The sequence below is a fragment of the Monopterus albus genome, unplaced genomic scaffold, assembly GCF_001952655.1.
Source record: "Monopterus albus unplaced genomic scaffold, M_albus_1.0 scaffold414.1, whole genome shotgun sequence".
Taxonomy (NCBI): domain Eukaryota; kingdom Metazoa; phylum Chordata; class Actinopteri; order Synbranchiformes; family Synbranchidae; genus Monopterus; species Monopterus albus.
In genome coordinates this window covers 245,014-257,862 of record NW_018128294.1, presented here as the reverse complement: position 1 = coordinate 257,862, position 12,849 = coordinate 245,014, and the positions used below count along the sequence as shown (strand labels likewise).

The 12,849-nt window shown below is 43.9% G+C and overlaps 1 protein-coding gene and 1 long non-coding RNA gene across 4 annotated transcripts in view; one reads left to right on the top strand and one right to left on the bottom strand.

Moving 5' to 3' along the window:
- Positions 1 to 4,102: 4,102 nt before the first annotated feature.
- Positions 4,103 to 4,985, bottom strand: LOC109951857 (uncharacterized). The gene is made up of 2 exons (XR_002273673.1): positions 4,792 to 4,985; positions 4,103 to 4,417 (listed from the first exon to the last, which is right to left on the bottom strand). It is a non-coding gene; the product is annotated as an uncharacterized LOC109951857 (long non-coding RNA).
- An 80-nt stretch (positions 4,986 to 5,065) lies between these two features.
- The window catches only part of znf276 (zinc finger protein 276), a 19,720-nt gene continuing 11,936 nt past the window's right edge, over positions 5,066 to 12,849 (top strand). Inside the window, exons 1-10 of one of the 3 annotated variants that reach the window (XM_020586577.1) lie at positions 5,066 to 5,197; positions 5,789 to 6,069; positions 6,523 to 6,838; positions 6,965 to 7,011; positions 7,093 to 7,485; positions 10,823 to 10,901; positions 10,978 to 11,055; positions 11,142 to 11,261; positions 11,452 to 11,527; positions 11,961 to 12,078. In XM_020586577.1, coding sequence (XP_020442233.1) covers positions 5,829 to 6,069; positions 6,523 to 6,838; positions 6,965 to 7,011; positions 7,093 to 7,485; positions 10,823 to 10,901; positions 10,978 to 11,055; positions 11,142 to 11,261; positions 11,452 to 11,527; positions 11,961 to 12,078 — 1,468 coding nt within the window. In that variant the 5' untranslated portion in view covers positions 5,066 to 5,197; positions 5,789 to 5,828. Of the gene's footprint in view, positions 5,198 to 5,248; positions 5,638 to 5,784; positions 6,070 to 6,522; positions 6,839 to 6,964; positions 7,012 to 7,092; positions 7,486 to 10,822; positions 10,902 to 10,977; positions 11,056 to 11,141; positions 11,262 to 11,451; positions 11,528 to 11,960; positions 12,079 to 12,849 lie in introns of those variants that run through there. The other 2 variants (XM_020586576.1, XM_020586578.1) reach the window with 2 other exon arrangements.

The following is a 12,849-nucleotide window of genomic DNA, read 5'->3' as shown; positions in this document are numbered from 1 at the left end:
CTCTCAACGTGCCCGTCGAAAGTGTCGGGTTCTGGTATGTGTGGGTCCCTGCGGGGACTGGCGGCACGGGTGGTGGAGCGTGGAGCCTGAGAAAATGTAGCAGAGGAAGCGTGTGTAGGTGATAACAGGGCAGAGAGTTGTGTTACCTGCTGAGTTAGTGCTGCGATGTCCTTGTGCTGTTGCTGCAGTGCCTGAGCCATCTGGTCCATGTGTGCGTCCTGAGATGACTGAGATGACCAACCGCTTGCACCGGAGCTGGCAGGATCCATGTTGGCCAGTTCTTTCTGTTAGGAGCCGTTCGCACCAGTCAGTGTGCGAACGAGGAAAGAGGCAGACCCAGGTAGCCGACTTCGGTGCAAGCAATGATTTATTATATACAGTGAACACAGTAGTGACAATACTCAGAGGGAAATAGTGCGTAGTCTGGTAGATGAGTAGTAGCCTAGATGAGTAGTAACCGGGTGTTTGACCAACCGCAGGAGGCGAGGAGATGGAGAGCTGGGCCGAGCTGCGTAGGTGGGGTCACTCCTGGGCTGGTCGACGGTGATGGTAGTTACTGAAGGTAGAGACAGAGAGATGAAGGCAATTGTGAAACAGATAGGCAACTGTGTATTGACCTGCCTGGGAGGATAGAGTGGAGCCACGGTCTGGAGGAACAGTCCTTCGGGGGAAACACAAAACAGTAGCTGGCTAGGGGAGAAAGACATACAAAAACAATACAAACACACGGAGTAGAGTTGGCCTAGTGACTAGAAAGAACTGGCAAGTGACAGGAGTGAAACCGGGTAATATAGTGAGTGACCTAATCAAGTGCAGCTGGTGATAAGGGAGTGAGGAACAGGTGAACGTGATAAGAGTAATTGGGCAAGAGACAGTAGGAAAGGTGAGGGAGGCAGAGCGGCCAAGCAAACCTGACATTCTGCCCGACCTTCCAGACACTGAGAAAATTACAGTTATTGTTCTGTGGAGGAAACAAAGTGGAACATCTGGACCGCACAAACGACAATATGTCACTAATTATTTGGACTCATCATAAGGAAGTTCCTCCAGTGCTGCTCCTAGAAGCAACTGGAACCTACTTTTGGGACCTCACTCACTTTACTTTGTCACAGGCAGTATCCTTCTACGTTTCAGTAGCTCAAGTACTACTAAGAACAAAAGCTGAAGAAGTCAAACCATTTCTACCATGTGATCTGATCAGTGTCACACCTCACCACTCACACTGCCAAGGGGGACAGTAAACACTGTAAGAGTGTGACAAAGTCAGTAAGAACATTAACCCTTAGGAGTTCCTTTAAAAAAATCACACATATGTACCTAAGACCCCTCAGGAGTTCCTTTAAAAAAACTACAGTATGTGCCTAGTGCCAAAAAAGTAACCTCTTGCAAAAACAGCTCTAAAAATGTCATAAATTCACATTTTTTCCACTTTAAACTGGCCAATCTTTTAAAACTACTTGTTCCTGAAATATACATATCAAATATGAATGACATTTCTAGAATTTTTAACCCTTTATATGCCAGTATGTTTTCATAACTCCATATTTTTTATGTAAAAAATATAAAAAAAATTACAATTTCCAAAAAATACATTTCAACCAGGATTTGATTATTATTATTATTAGGCCCTGGGATGGGTCAATGATTGGTAGCAACCTTGATTTTGATGCATTATTTTTGGGGGGGCAGCGGCAGAAACTTAAGTGCCTAGTGGCAAAAAGTGTCCACTTACAAAAATGTCATAAACTTATATTACCCTGTTGCTCTAAAAATAAATAAAAAAAATACAAGATTAGTTTGAACCAGAACATTTATTTACAAGAACAATGAGCAAGGAACACTAAAAAACATTAACTTTGAATCACTCTGTGTATTAGAGTCCAGCTCAAGCAGAGGCTGCAAATAGAAAGGGAGTGGTTCTTGCAGATAAACTTGTGGCACTTACAGCAGGTGCCTACAACCTTCTCTTTTGTGCACAAGTGGCACTGCCGTCTGTCCTTGACTTTGCTCCTCTGACTGTGCCTGCTGGAACATACCTCAGCATCTGGACGTTTGAGGAAGACCACAAAAGTGTTCCATCTGTCCATGCAGGACCTGCTGCATCAGGTTTGCTCCTGCTGCTATCTTCACAGCTATCACTCTTAGCTCTCTGTCTGCATGACTACATCCAAAGCTTCTTGCATGCTAAATCTTCTTGCCATTTCACCAACTAATACTACTCCCACCAAACAAAGTCCAATTTTGTTTGGGTTCTTGCTTCTCATCTTGAATTGCTTATAAAATAAATTGCAGGCCATCAGCGTCGCTATACCACTTGTACTGGGGCATGTGCCCCAGTAAATACATTCCCATATTTGTAAGGGTTTTTATTAGAACCTTCTTCAGAGAAACTAAATGCAAGACAGTCAATAAACCAATTGATGCACGTAAAAGAAACACAATAAAAACAAAAACGTGCTGCAATAACGCTGCAAAAACCATGCTGCAGCTGCGCGTGGAAACTGTGTTCCCGTGCGGCGTGCCCGTGTATACCGACCGCACACACATTTCAAATGCCAATCAGCGTACGTCGCGCGACTAGCAGGTAAGATAATGTATGAAAACGCTGTGAAAGTAAAGTTTTCATGGGTGCTAGCTACACTATCTGAACAATGACTAATTCCTCCTGTAGATGGATATCAGAAAATTCTTGTTTTTTCGAGGCAAAGAGAGGGAAGCAGAAAGGAGAGATGAGTTTGAGGGAGGTAAGATAAATGTTGTTGACAAATGAGCTATAGCTAACGGACTTGCAGGTCTGTGTGTAGCTGTGAACGGTCATTCAGGGCACTGAGACGACTCCAGACTTGGCTGAGGTGCACAATGGGCCAAGACAGGCTTCACCATTTTGCTGTCTTATCAGTTGAGCAGGAAGACCTTTGTAAACTGAGTGAGAGTCAAGTTATTGTAGTAGTTGCTGAAGTCATAGTTGGAAATGTTTATGTTTGTTTTGGTAGCATTCATGTGTGTATGCTGTTTATTTTTTGAAAATGAAAAATGACATCTGATAAAAATTAAACCCCTTTTGTTCTGAGGGAGTACTTATTAATTATTTGTGTGTATAACTGTGTAATGTACAACTTATATGGGGGGGCCTGTGCCCCAGTAAAGCTTCAAGTCTAGCAACGGCCATGTTGACACACAACTCATGGAGTGCGCATGAGCAAATCCAAGCAGAAGATGAGAGGAGACAGACGAGCCGAGAGGAGTCATGGACGAATGCGCTTGGTTTCAATTCAGATCTTGAATTATAAAACACAGAATATGGTTTTCTAAGGCAAAAAACCTATGAAGTTGGACACAGACACACCCATGCGGTTGGTTTTACGCAGCCAAAACTAGGCGCGCGCGCGTACGAACACGCACAGGCACAATTACATAAATGCAAACAGAGCACACACACAAATCATATTGATATAACACACAACAGTGATGCATACTTTATCATTTTCAGTCTTTCTGCAAGTCACCCTTGCAAAAACATTGGAAAAATAGTGAAATTTGGATGAATTTGCATGCACGATTTCAAAATGTTCGCGCGTCACCATCTGGTGGTCAACTACTAAAATTGCATTTTGAGACCCTCTAGTTTAAAATGGTGTATTGCTTCAGGGCATTGAAATATGACATGATATGATGTATTTGGCATCAAAAAAAGCATTTTAAATGGTTTTCAATGGTGAGTAACAGTAACCTAGGTACATATGTGTGAGTATTTTTTTATTTCAGCCATTTAAGGCAAATTTAAGGAAGTGAGACCTCAATTTTTCAGTTTTTAAAAAATAAATAACCTGTAGCAAATTTGAGCTACATTCATTCAACACAGCCAAAATGGCTTGCAAAATAAAACAAATGTTACCTCTAGTTACTTAAGGCCACATGAGCCACACAGTCTACATTTAACCCCAGGCTGCCAGACTGAGCTGCTGATAGGTAGGTAGCTGCTGCACAGGAAAGCGAGCAGTCAGTCATGGATTCTAGAGCAATGGACACTGGCCACTCATAGGTGACTTTAAACTGCACATCAGACACAACAACCACAAAAAAGGCTGATGAAACTGCAGGAAATATTCCAGTCACTGCACCTTTATACCTGCAAGCTACAGTATGTACATTACAACAAACTTCAGTGAAAGGTGTTTGAGAGACGTCTGTGCTATGGGCTTGAAGAGGGGGGGGGTTCCCCCGACCACGCGTTAAACCAGAGGCAGATCTCACTGTTGTGTCACTGAACCGGCCGCTGTCTGCCCACTCCTCTCAGGAAGCGTTTAACCAGTGGGTGCGCGAACACAGATGTCTCACCAAAACCCCCATGGCAGGATGAAATGGCAGCAGCGTAAGCTTTCACTGTAGACAGAGCCAGGCTTCTGTCTACCAGGGTCTGCAAGAAAATCAACACTTGAGCTAGTGGGCATGACGTGGGACCCGTGACTCTCTATCAGGATCACGTATAACCGTGCGTTCTGTATGCGTGAGAGGAGATGCGGGATCAGCGGGACAGACAGACCCGGTATTATTAGCCATGCACCATGGCAGCAGCGATAAACAACAACGATCATGTTCACAATATCAACACAAACTGTAATGACAGCCACCGTATTTATAATATAGATTATTTTACTGCAAACGGCAACGTGAGATCTTCTGGCTCAAAGTACAGTACATTAAAGTGAAAACGTTAACGTGTGTGTCATACGTAAATATACCATCTTAATAAACAATCAAAACACAAACTATATGAACAATGTAGTCTACCTTTAAGAGCCGGTTCAGTGCTGACCTGTCGCAAAACCTAAGTAAAGGAACAAGTCTATAATTTGCACAGTGCACATTCCATCATTGGCATTTTAGCGCCCACTCACACCGCGGTCGCAGCAAGTCACTGTGACAGCGTTTGGAACTCGGCCCTACTGTTCTTTGGACAAGCGCGTGAACGCTTCCCAGTGGTTTCGGTGGGAACGTCTTCCGTCCTCCCCCTTCTGCCGACGTGACATTGACGCAGCATTTGCTGCGCTATCCTCCAGTAATACTTCCGGGTTTTAATGTTTACAACTGGTGGCATCGTTGGAACCACTGATTGTTTTTCTGGCTTCTCCAAACCGCAATTTAGGTTAAAAACAACAACATGGGATTCAGGTGGTAGGATTTATATACAATCACGGTAGGTTATGGCACAGGACTGCGTTGGCGCCTGTCCCGACGGTACTGCAGTCTATGTATTTGACACTAGCTAGCAAGCGTAGCAGGCTCAGGCTACTCAGGCTAGCTAGTTCACCTAAACGCTAATGAGCAGAAATGTGTCGCAACGTAAAAACTATAACATTCCAGCCGTTTTGACCGGAAGTATTAAATGTTACGCCAGCTATTAATTCGTCTCTCTGTGTAAATTTGCTGAATATAGCTGATAGATAACATTAACACATTGTTAGTAGAAAATATTGCTTAAGCAAAGAAAATGCAATAAAGTAAGGTCATATGATATGATATATAAATAAAAGCAATCGCTACATAATAACACACTGCAGCAGAGAATGATTGTTTCAAAGGATAAACCATGTTGGTGCAAAAAGGGTTTGGAAAACAGCAGCAAGTGGCCTTAAAGTAAGATATAACAAAGTATAACAACATGGAAGAGTAATTTGTAAGGCAACGAATTGTTTAATTATACATATATATCACAGTAGAAGAGAATAAGAAAAACTCGTTGGAACTGCACTGCAGATCTTTACATCTCTTTAACTCTCTCAGGCAGCAGGTCCATCAGTGCTGACAGGCTAAGTACAGGATAAACAATGAAGAAGAAAAGCAGGCGTCCAAGGTCATCTGAGACTTTACAGCAGAGCAGCAGGGCAAAGACGACAGTCAATGTCAGTGAGACGAGGAAGACATCTGGAAACAGAGAGACACGTCAGAAGACTATTCCTCTAACCGCAGACAGTTTGTGCCATGACACCGCTGCAGCAGATGGGACCGCTTCAGCAGACCTCAGTGTGCCAGCCACTGACCACACACAGAAACGGCCCACAGCTTCAGGTAGGTGGCCCACTGCCACCTCTGTGAAACTGGTACTTTAGTCACTTTGTTTATGAGCAAACATTGGCAACTTTTTCTTTATCAATGGCTTCCATTTAGCATTAATGTGACTCATTCAAAACAGTTGAAGTTGTCTTTTCCCTTGTAATGTTCTGTTGCCAACTTTTTTTAATGCTGCTCATTATGACTTGAACAGTCTATTTACTGTAATGACCTTAAACTGTTTTCTGTTTGATCAAATTATATTTGTAAATGGATTTTGCTACAATGTCCTTTCATCCAAAATAAAGATAAAAGAAAAGGTCCTAGTAGGAAACCTTGAGCTCAAGTTCCCCTGAGAGATTTAGTTTCCTTTGAAGACCCACAGAAACGACTTGAATTTACCAGTTTCCTTTAATAACTGACAGTTCAGAAATGACTGATTTGTGTTTTTTTTTTTTTTTGGTTCCACAGGCAGACTGTCTGCTACTATCTGTCGGCTGTGCCACGGGAAGTTCTCCCCGCGCAGCCTGCGGCACGCTTTCAACAAGTGGTCTCAGGATTCCATCAGTATTGTTGATGATGAGTCAGACACCACGGCCCAGTCACCCCTTTTATTCCACACAGATTTCCAGCGACTAGTTGGAGTCCAGTTGAACCGTGACCCCCGGTTATCGGAATTTATCTGTAAGAAATGCCACACCAAGTTTTACAAGTGCCACAGTATCCTGATCAGGTTTCTGCAAAGAGTCAACCTCCCACCGATTGGAAAAGAGAACCTTAAAAGCCAGTGAGTCCATGAGAAGAAACTACATTAATGTTACTTTAATTGTTTATTGATATCAGGATTCTGACAGGAAATCTACAGATATAAGCAGCTGTTCTTTGAACTGAAACTGAACTGCTTCTTTTTCAGGAGGCATACAAAGAGCGCAGAGTCATCAGTAAATCACAGTTCAACAAGTAAATAGAAGTATTCCTTCTTTGCTCTTGCTTGCAGACATCTGCATTACTCTGTTGAAACATTCTGCTGTTCTCTTTCAGCACCGCCGTCTTTTACCTCAGACCCTAAGTGCCTGCACAGCCTGGTGTCCTGGGCTCATCACCATGGAGAGGCCTGCCGCTCCTGCCCCGACCTGAAGGAGGTGCTGGACGGCCAGTGCTGGGGCTCTGTCAAGGCCGTGTGGGGTTGCGTTGATGGTCACAGATACATCATGGAGACGCAGTGCACCACCGTTGCCAATCAAAGCGTTGCGATGAGCTTTAGCAGTGGTGATGGAGTGACATCGGATGAGGAGGGGGAGGAGGAAGAGCAACCCACCAAGAATGGAAAGACCCCAGCTGGAAGCAGAAACACTCAGGCTCATCACAGTCCACCTGCAGTCACAGCACAGACTCAGAGCTCAATGCTGGAGGAGTGGACCGGCAACGCTGAAGGTGAGGCTGTTCGATCACCGTGGGGGGTGGGGGGTATTGCACAAAGCAGGCTTAGTGGAAACCTTGAGTGGATTAAGTTGGGAGAAATTCTGAGCTTTTAGTTCCAGAACCAGAGATTACTTTAACTCTGAGTCAGTTACTTTATAAACAAACCCTCAGGTTCTCTCTGGCTCCTCCTTTCTGCTGAGTCTGAGGACACTGTAGGTAAATCCCATTTCCCTTATTTGATCATTCCTTGCTCGTCGATCCTCACTTGAACCGGAAGCTACTGTGGTTCGCCATTTTGAAGGATGCCCCAAAGCTCTTAGGAACAAGGAAGCTGCCTGGAGGAGCCATGAACTCATGAACAAGGATACACCTTAGCATCCTTTGTGGTTTGTTATCGGAAATCAGTTGGTGATTGGAAGCTTCAGATGAAGGACCAGAGGAAAGGATGTCTCGTGTCTGTATAAACGCGTTTCCTTGGTTAATTTCTCCTTGCATCTTAAGACACAAGGAAGAGATGCAAGTAAGGGAAATATGGATGCAGTAAAGGGAACTGGGATTTACCTAAGGTTTCGTTGCCTCATTCCAAATCAAAGTACATGTCCCAATGCATTCCCCTGCAGAAGTTTCAGAATCCTGGTTGGATATTAGCTTTTTTACCCAAGACCCGTCTTTACTAACATTACAATTTTTATGATAACTCAGTCATCAGTGCAGACAGTGATCCCTGTCCTTACATTCAGTTGACATATGATGAATTCATCCTCAGCTCAGAAACTAATGTGTTCACTGTCCAACTGTGGTTCTGTGGATGTTTGTCAGGTTGTCATCGGTTCCCCTGCACTGAAACATCTCCCGGACATTACTCTCACTATTCTAATATTTACTCACTGTAAATCATTTTTCTAAAAATCTTAACATGACAGTTAGGAAATGACTGGAGAAAGCCAGCTGTGAACTGGTGACTTAAGTGCATATAAACACACTTGACACACACAAGGTAAAAAATGTAACCTAGGTGCTTTTAAAACTGCAAATCTTGGAAATCATTATTTCCGAGTCACACTATGAGGGAACAATCATTCATCTAGGTCTGTAACATGTGAGTGATTTGTTTGGGTTCATCTGCTGCTGCCCCCCGAACTACAACTGTATAAATACATACAAAAATGTAAAGTACCAAAGAGTAGGATTCCACTTTTATCCTCCCATAAGGGAATTCAGGTTTGCTAAACAATGAATGGCCTGCATTGCATAAAACAGTGCAATATAGTTCACTTGATCATATATTCTGCTCCAAACCAGGCTCTATCACTGCTGCTTTTCCAAATCACTAGATTTCCATTATAGTTCTAAGTTGTTTTGTTACTCGGTCTGACCAGCAGTCCAAAGCCCAGAGATATTCTCTTTACAGTGAAATAAATCAGAATCAGGCAGAAAACTTTATTAATCCCACAGGGAAATTGTTAAGTTGCAGTTACTCATAGCAAAATAAAATAGAAAGTCACAAGATAGATACAGTGGGTACGGAAAGTATTCAGACACCCTTAAATTTTTCACTCTGCAACAAGTTTTTCACACCTGCATTTGGGGATCCTCTGCCATTCCTCCTTGCAGATCCTCTCCAGTTCTGTCAGGTTGGATGGTAAACGTTGGTGGACAGCCATTTTCAGGTCTCTCCAGAGATGCTCAATTGGGTTTAAGTCAGGGCTCTGGCGGGGCCATTCAAGAACAGTCACGGAGTTGTTGTGAAGCCACTCCTTCGTTATTTTAGCTGTGTGCTTAGGGTCATCGTCATGTTGGAAGGTGAACCTTCGGCCCAGTCTGAGGTCCTGAGCACTCTAGAGAAGGTTTTCGTCCAGGATATCCCTGTACTTGGCCGCATTCATCCTTCCCTCGATTGCAACCAGTCGTCCTGTCCCTGCAGCTGAAAAACACCTCCATAGCATGATGCTGCCACCACCATGCTTCACTGTTGGGACTGTATTGGACAGGTGATGAGCAGTGCCTGGTTTTCTCCACACATACCGCTTAGAATTAAGGCCAAAAAGTTCTATCTTGGTCTCATCAGACCAGAGAATCTTATTTCTCACCATCTTGGAGTCCTTAAGGTGTTTTTAAGCAAACTCCATGTGGGCTTTCATGTGTCTTGCACTGAGGAGAGGCTTTCGTTGGGCCACTCTGCCATAAAGCCCCGACTGGTGGAGGGCTGCAGTGATGGTTGACTTTCTTTGACTTTCTACAACTTTCTCCCATCTCCCGACTGCATCTCTGGAGCTCAGCCACAGTCATCTTTGGGTTCTTCTGTACCTCTCTCACCAAGGCTCTTCTCCCCCGATAGCTCAGTTTGGCCGGACGGCCAGCTCTAGGAAGGGTTCTGGTCGTCCCAAACATCTTCCATTTAAGGATTATGGAGGCCACTGTGCTCTTAGGAACCTTAAGTGCAGCAGAAATTTTTTTGTAACCTTTGCCAGATCTGTGCCTTGCCACAATTCTGTCTGTGAGCTCTTCAGGCAGTTCCTTTGACTTCATGATTCTCATTTGCTCTGACATGCACTGTGAGCTGTAGGGTCTTAGACAGGTGTGTGGCTTTCCTAATCACGTCCAATCAGTATAATCAAACACAGCTGGACTCAAATGAAGGTGTAGAACCATCTCAGGGATGATCAGAAGAAATGGACAGCACCTAAGTTAAATATATGAGTGTCACAGCAAAGGGTCTGAATACTTATGACCATGTGATATTTCAGTTTTTCTTTTTTAATAAATCTGCAAAAATGTAAAAAATTCTGTGTTTTTCTGTCAATATGGGGTGCTGTGTGTACATTAATGAGGAAAAAAATGAACTTAAATGATTTTAGTATATGGCTGCAATATAACAAAGAGTGAAAAATTTAAGGGGGTTTGAATACTTTCCGTACCCACTGTAGATAGAAGATAGCAGCGCCCAGCCTCCTTCCCCGGCTCTGCTATCTCACGCTGCTGCTTTCAAGCCAAATCGCTGGTTATGACAATTGTCCCGTAAGAAACAGATGAAATCATTACAAACAAAAACTGACCCCGCTGTCAGTAACTGCAGGCCTTTCACATGCATTCACAGTTTAACTCCAAGACAGTTGCTCAAGCTTTATGGTTATTAGAGATTGAAGTGTGATTGGCTGTTCAACTTACTGTGCGCACCCTCACTAATGCCAATGGCTGAACCAGTCAGACTGTGAAGGTACCTGCATACTGTATGTCAGTAGCCTGTGTTACTACTGCGGATACTGACGTACATGTTGGGATCTCCTCGCCATGTCTGGCTTGTGCTGTGTCTGTACGAATCCTCCACTCACATGATCGTGGATTTTAGATTTTCCAGGCCACAAAGAGGCGGCGTCTCCTGTTCCAGAACAGAAGGACAGAAGGCCTGACAGCGAGGTGTCTGACAGGTTGGTGGCACAGTTTCTCTGGCTCAGCTCGTCCTATAACATCTACAGGAACTCTTAACTGTGTGTGTGTGTCCAGGGATGACAATGAGTACGAGGAGAGCAGAAAAGAAACATTATCAGACGACGAGCTGTTCGAGCTGTACTCAGACAAGAGGTGGGTTCATATGTTCTTCGGCAAAGTTGTTGTTTCTTCTCAGCAGCAGAGATGAACTATGTACCTTTCTGTCCTCCCCCCATCAGAGCTCGCAGGATGACTGTTCCCAGCAAAAGAAGACAAAGCCCAAAGGCCCCAGAGGAGCCCAGAATCAAAAGGAAACCTGGACCCAAACCTGGCTGGAAGAACAAGTTCAAACCTAAAGGGTACACTGGCACATCCCCTCCAATACACACCCTCCATTCAGAATGAGTTCGGTGTCGTCCTGTCATGTCACTGGGAAACAGCAGATGGTTGTCTGTTCAAATGCTTTGTTTCCTTCAGTCAACTGTCATAACTTTGTTCAGCATACAGCAAACGTGCATTAACAAACGACTGTTGTGTTTGTATTCTCAGAGAGGAGCTGCCCAACATATACAAGTGTCCATACCAGGGCTGTACGGCCGTCTATAGAGCTCCCGATGGTCTGAAGGTCAGCACTTACATATTCTGACACCATGCCACTCTAGTTTAAGCTGAAGCTTAAGCTGCTTCCCTGCTGATGGTATAGGGTGTCTGGCCTGTAGCAAGCTACTTTTACTTCTGTTTCTACAGTAAAATGATAATAATATGATGTGTAGAATAGTTTTCATCTGCCTCTGGATATAGGAAAACATGTTGAGAGACTCAATGTTGGCATAGCTTTTCTGCCATAAAACACTGTGTGGCACTACAAAGCTCAGAAAAGTGCTCCCATTTAAAAGTGGCCTTGATTACCGCGGATTATTCACACTTCATATGCATTACACATGAATGTGTAAATGGCTAAAATGATGCGATGTCAGTATTTGACACCTGTATGAAGTGTCCGCGTGCTCTGCCACCGGCTGTGTGAATGGCTGGTTTTCTTTTCTGGTGAATTTTAGAAGCACATCAAGGAGCATCACGAGGAGATGAGAGAGCGACCATGCCCTCATCCCGGCTGCAACAAGGTGTTCATGATTGACCGCTACCTGCAGCGCCACGTCAAGCTCATCCACACAGGTGAGCTCAGCAGAGAGGGTTCGCTCTGTCTTTAGACAGTGCTTTATTTGGGCTGTTCTTACTACCTGAGCAGATTCAGCTCTGTTGGCTTTTCTTTGGGCTGTTTGGCCTCAGCTCATGCCATTTGTGATAGCTGGCATCACCAGGATAACTCATGGCTTACTCCTCTAGCTGTGAGCCTGTGAGGGACGCACAGGTCTTCACATACAGCATCATCAGAGCCAAACACTAGGTCTGTTACTCAATATGGTGTCATGAGACATTACTGCTATTTCTGAGAAAAGAATCCTCTACTTTCCCAGGGCTAAAAATGTGCCAGCAGGATTATACTTCCTAGTACACACAAGAACTGCCTATGATGGTGTATTGCTGCCACTATGAGAAAAAAATTGCAAGTATCTCATTGTAGCTGCAGAAACATGCGCTACTTAGCTAGCATACAGGGGAGCAATAAGTATGACACCAGTTATTCTACACCAATATCTCCATTTTTTACAGTTTGATCCTGAAAGATATAAATGGACCTGGTTTATTCCTTCTGTCAGAGAAAGTTTCACTCCGCCAATGGCTAAGGTCCAACAGAAGGCGATCTAACTTTCCACAGCTTCTTACTACGTCATCAGTAGATGCCACAAAACCTTTTCAAACTAAAGTAATTTTCACAACTTTGTTCCAAAACAAACATAACATTTGTTCCTTTCCATTCCGTTTTCCTCCGCTTATCCGGAACCGGGTCGCAGGGGCAGCAGTCTAAGCAAAGATGCCCAGACT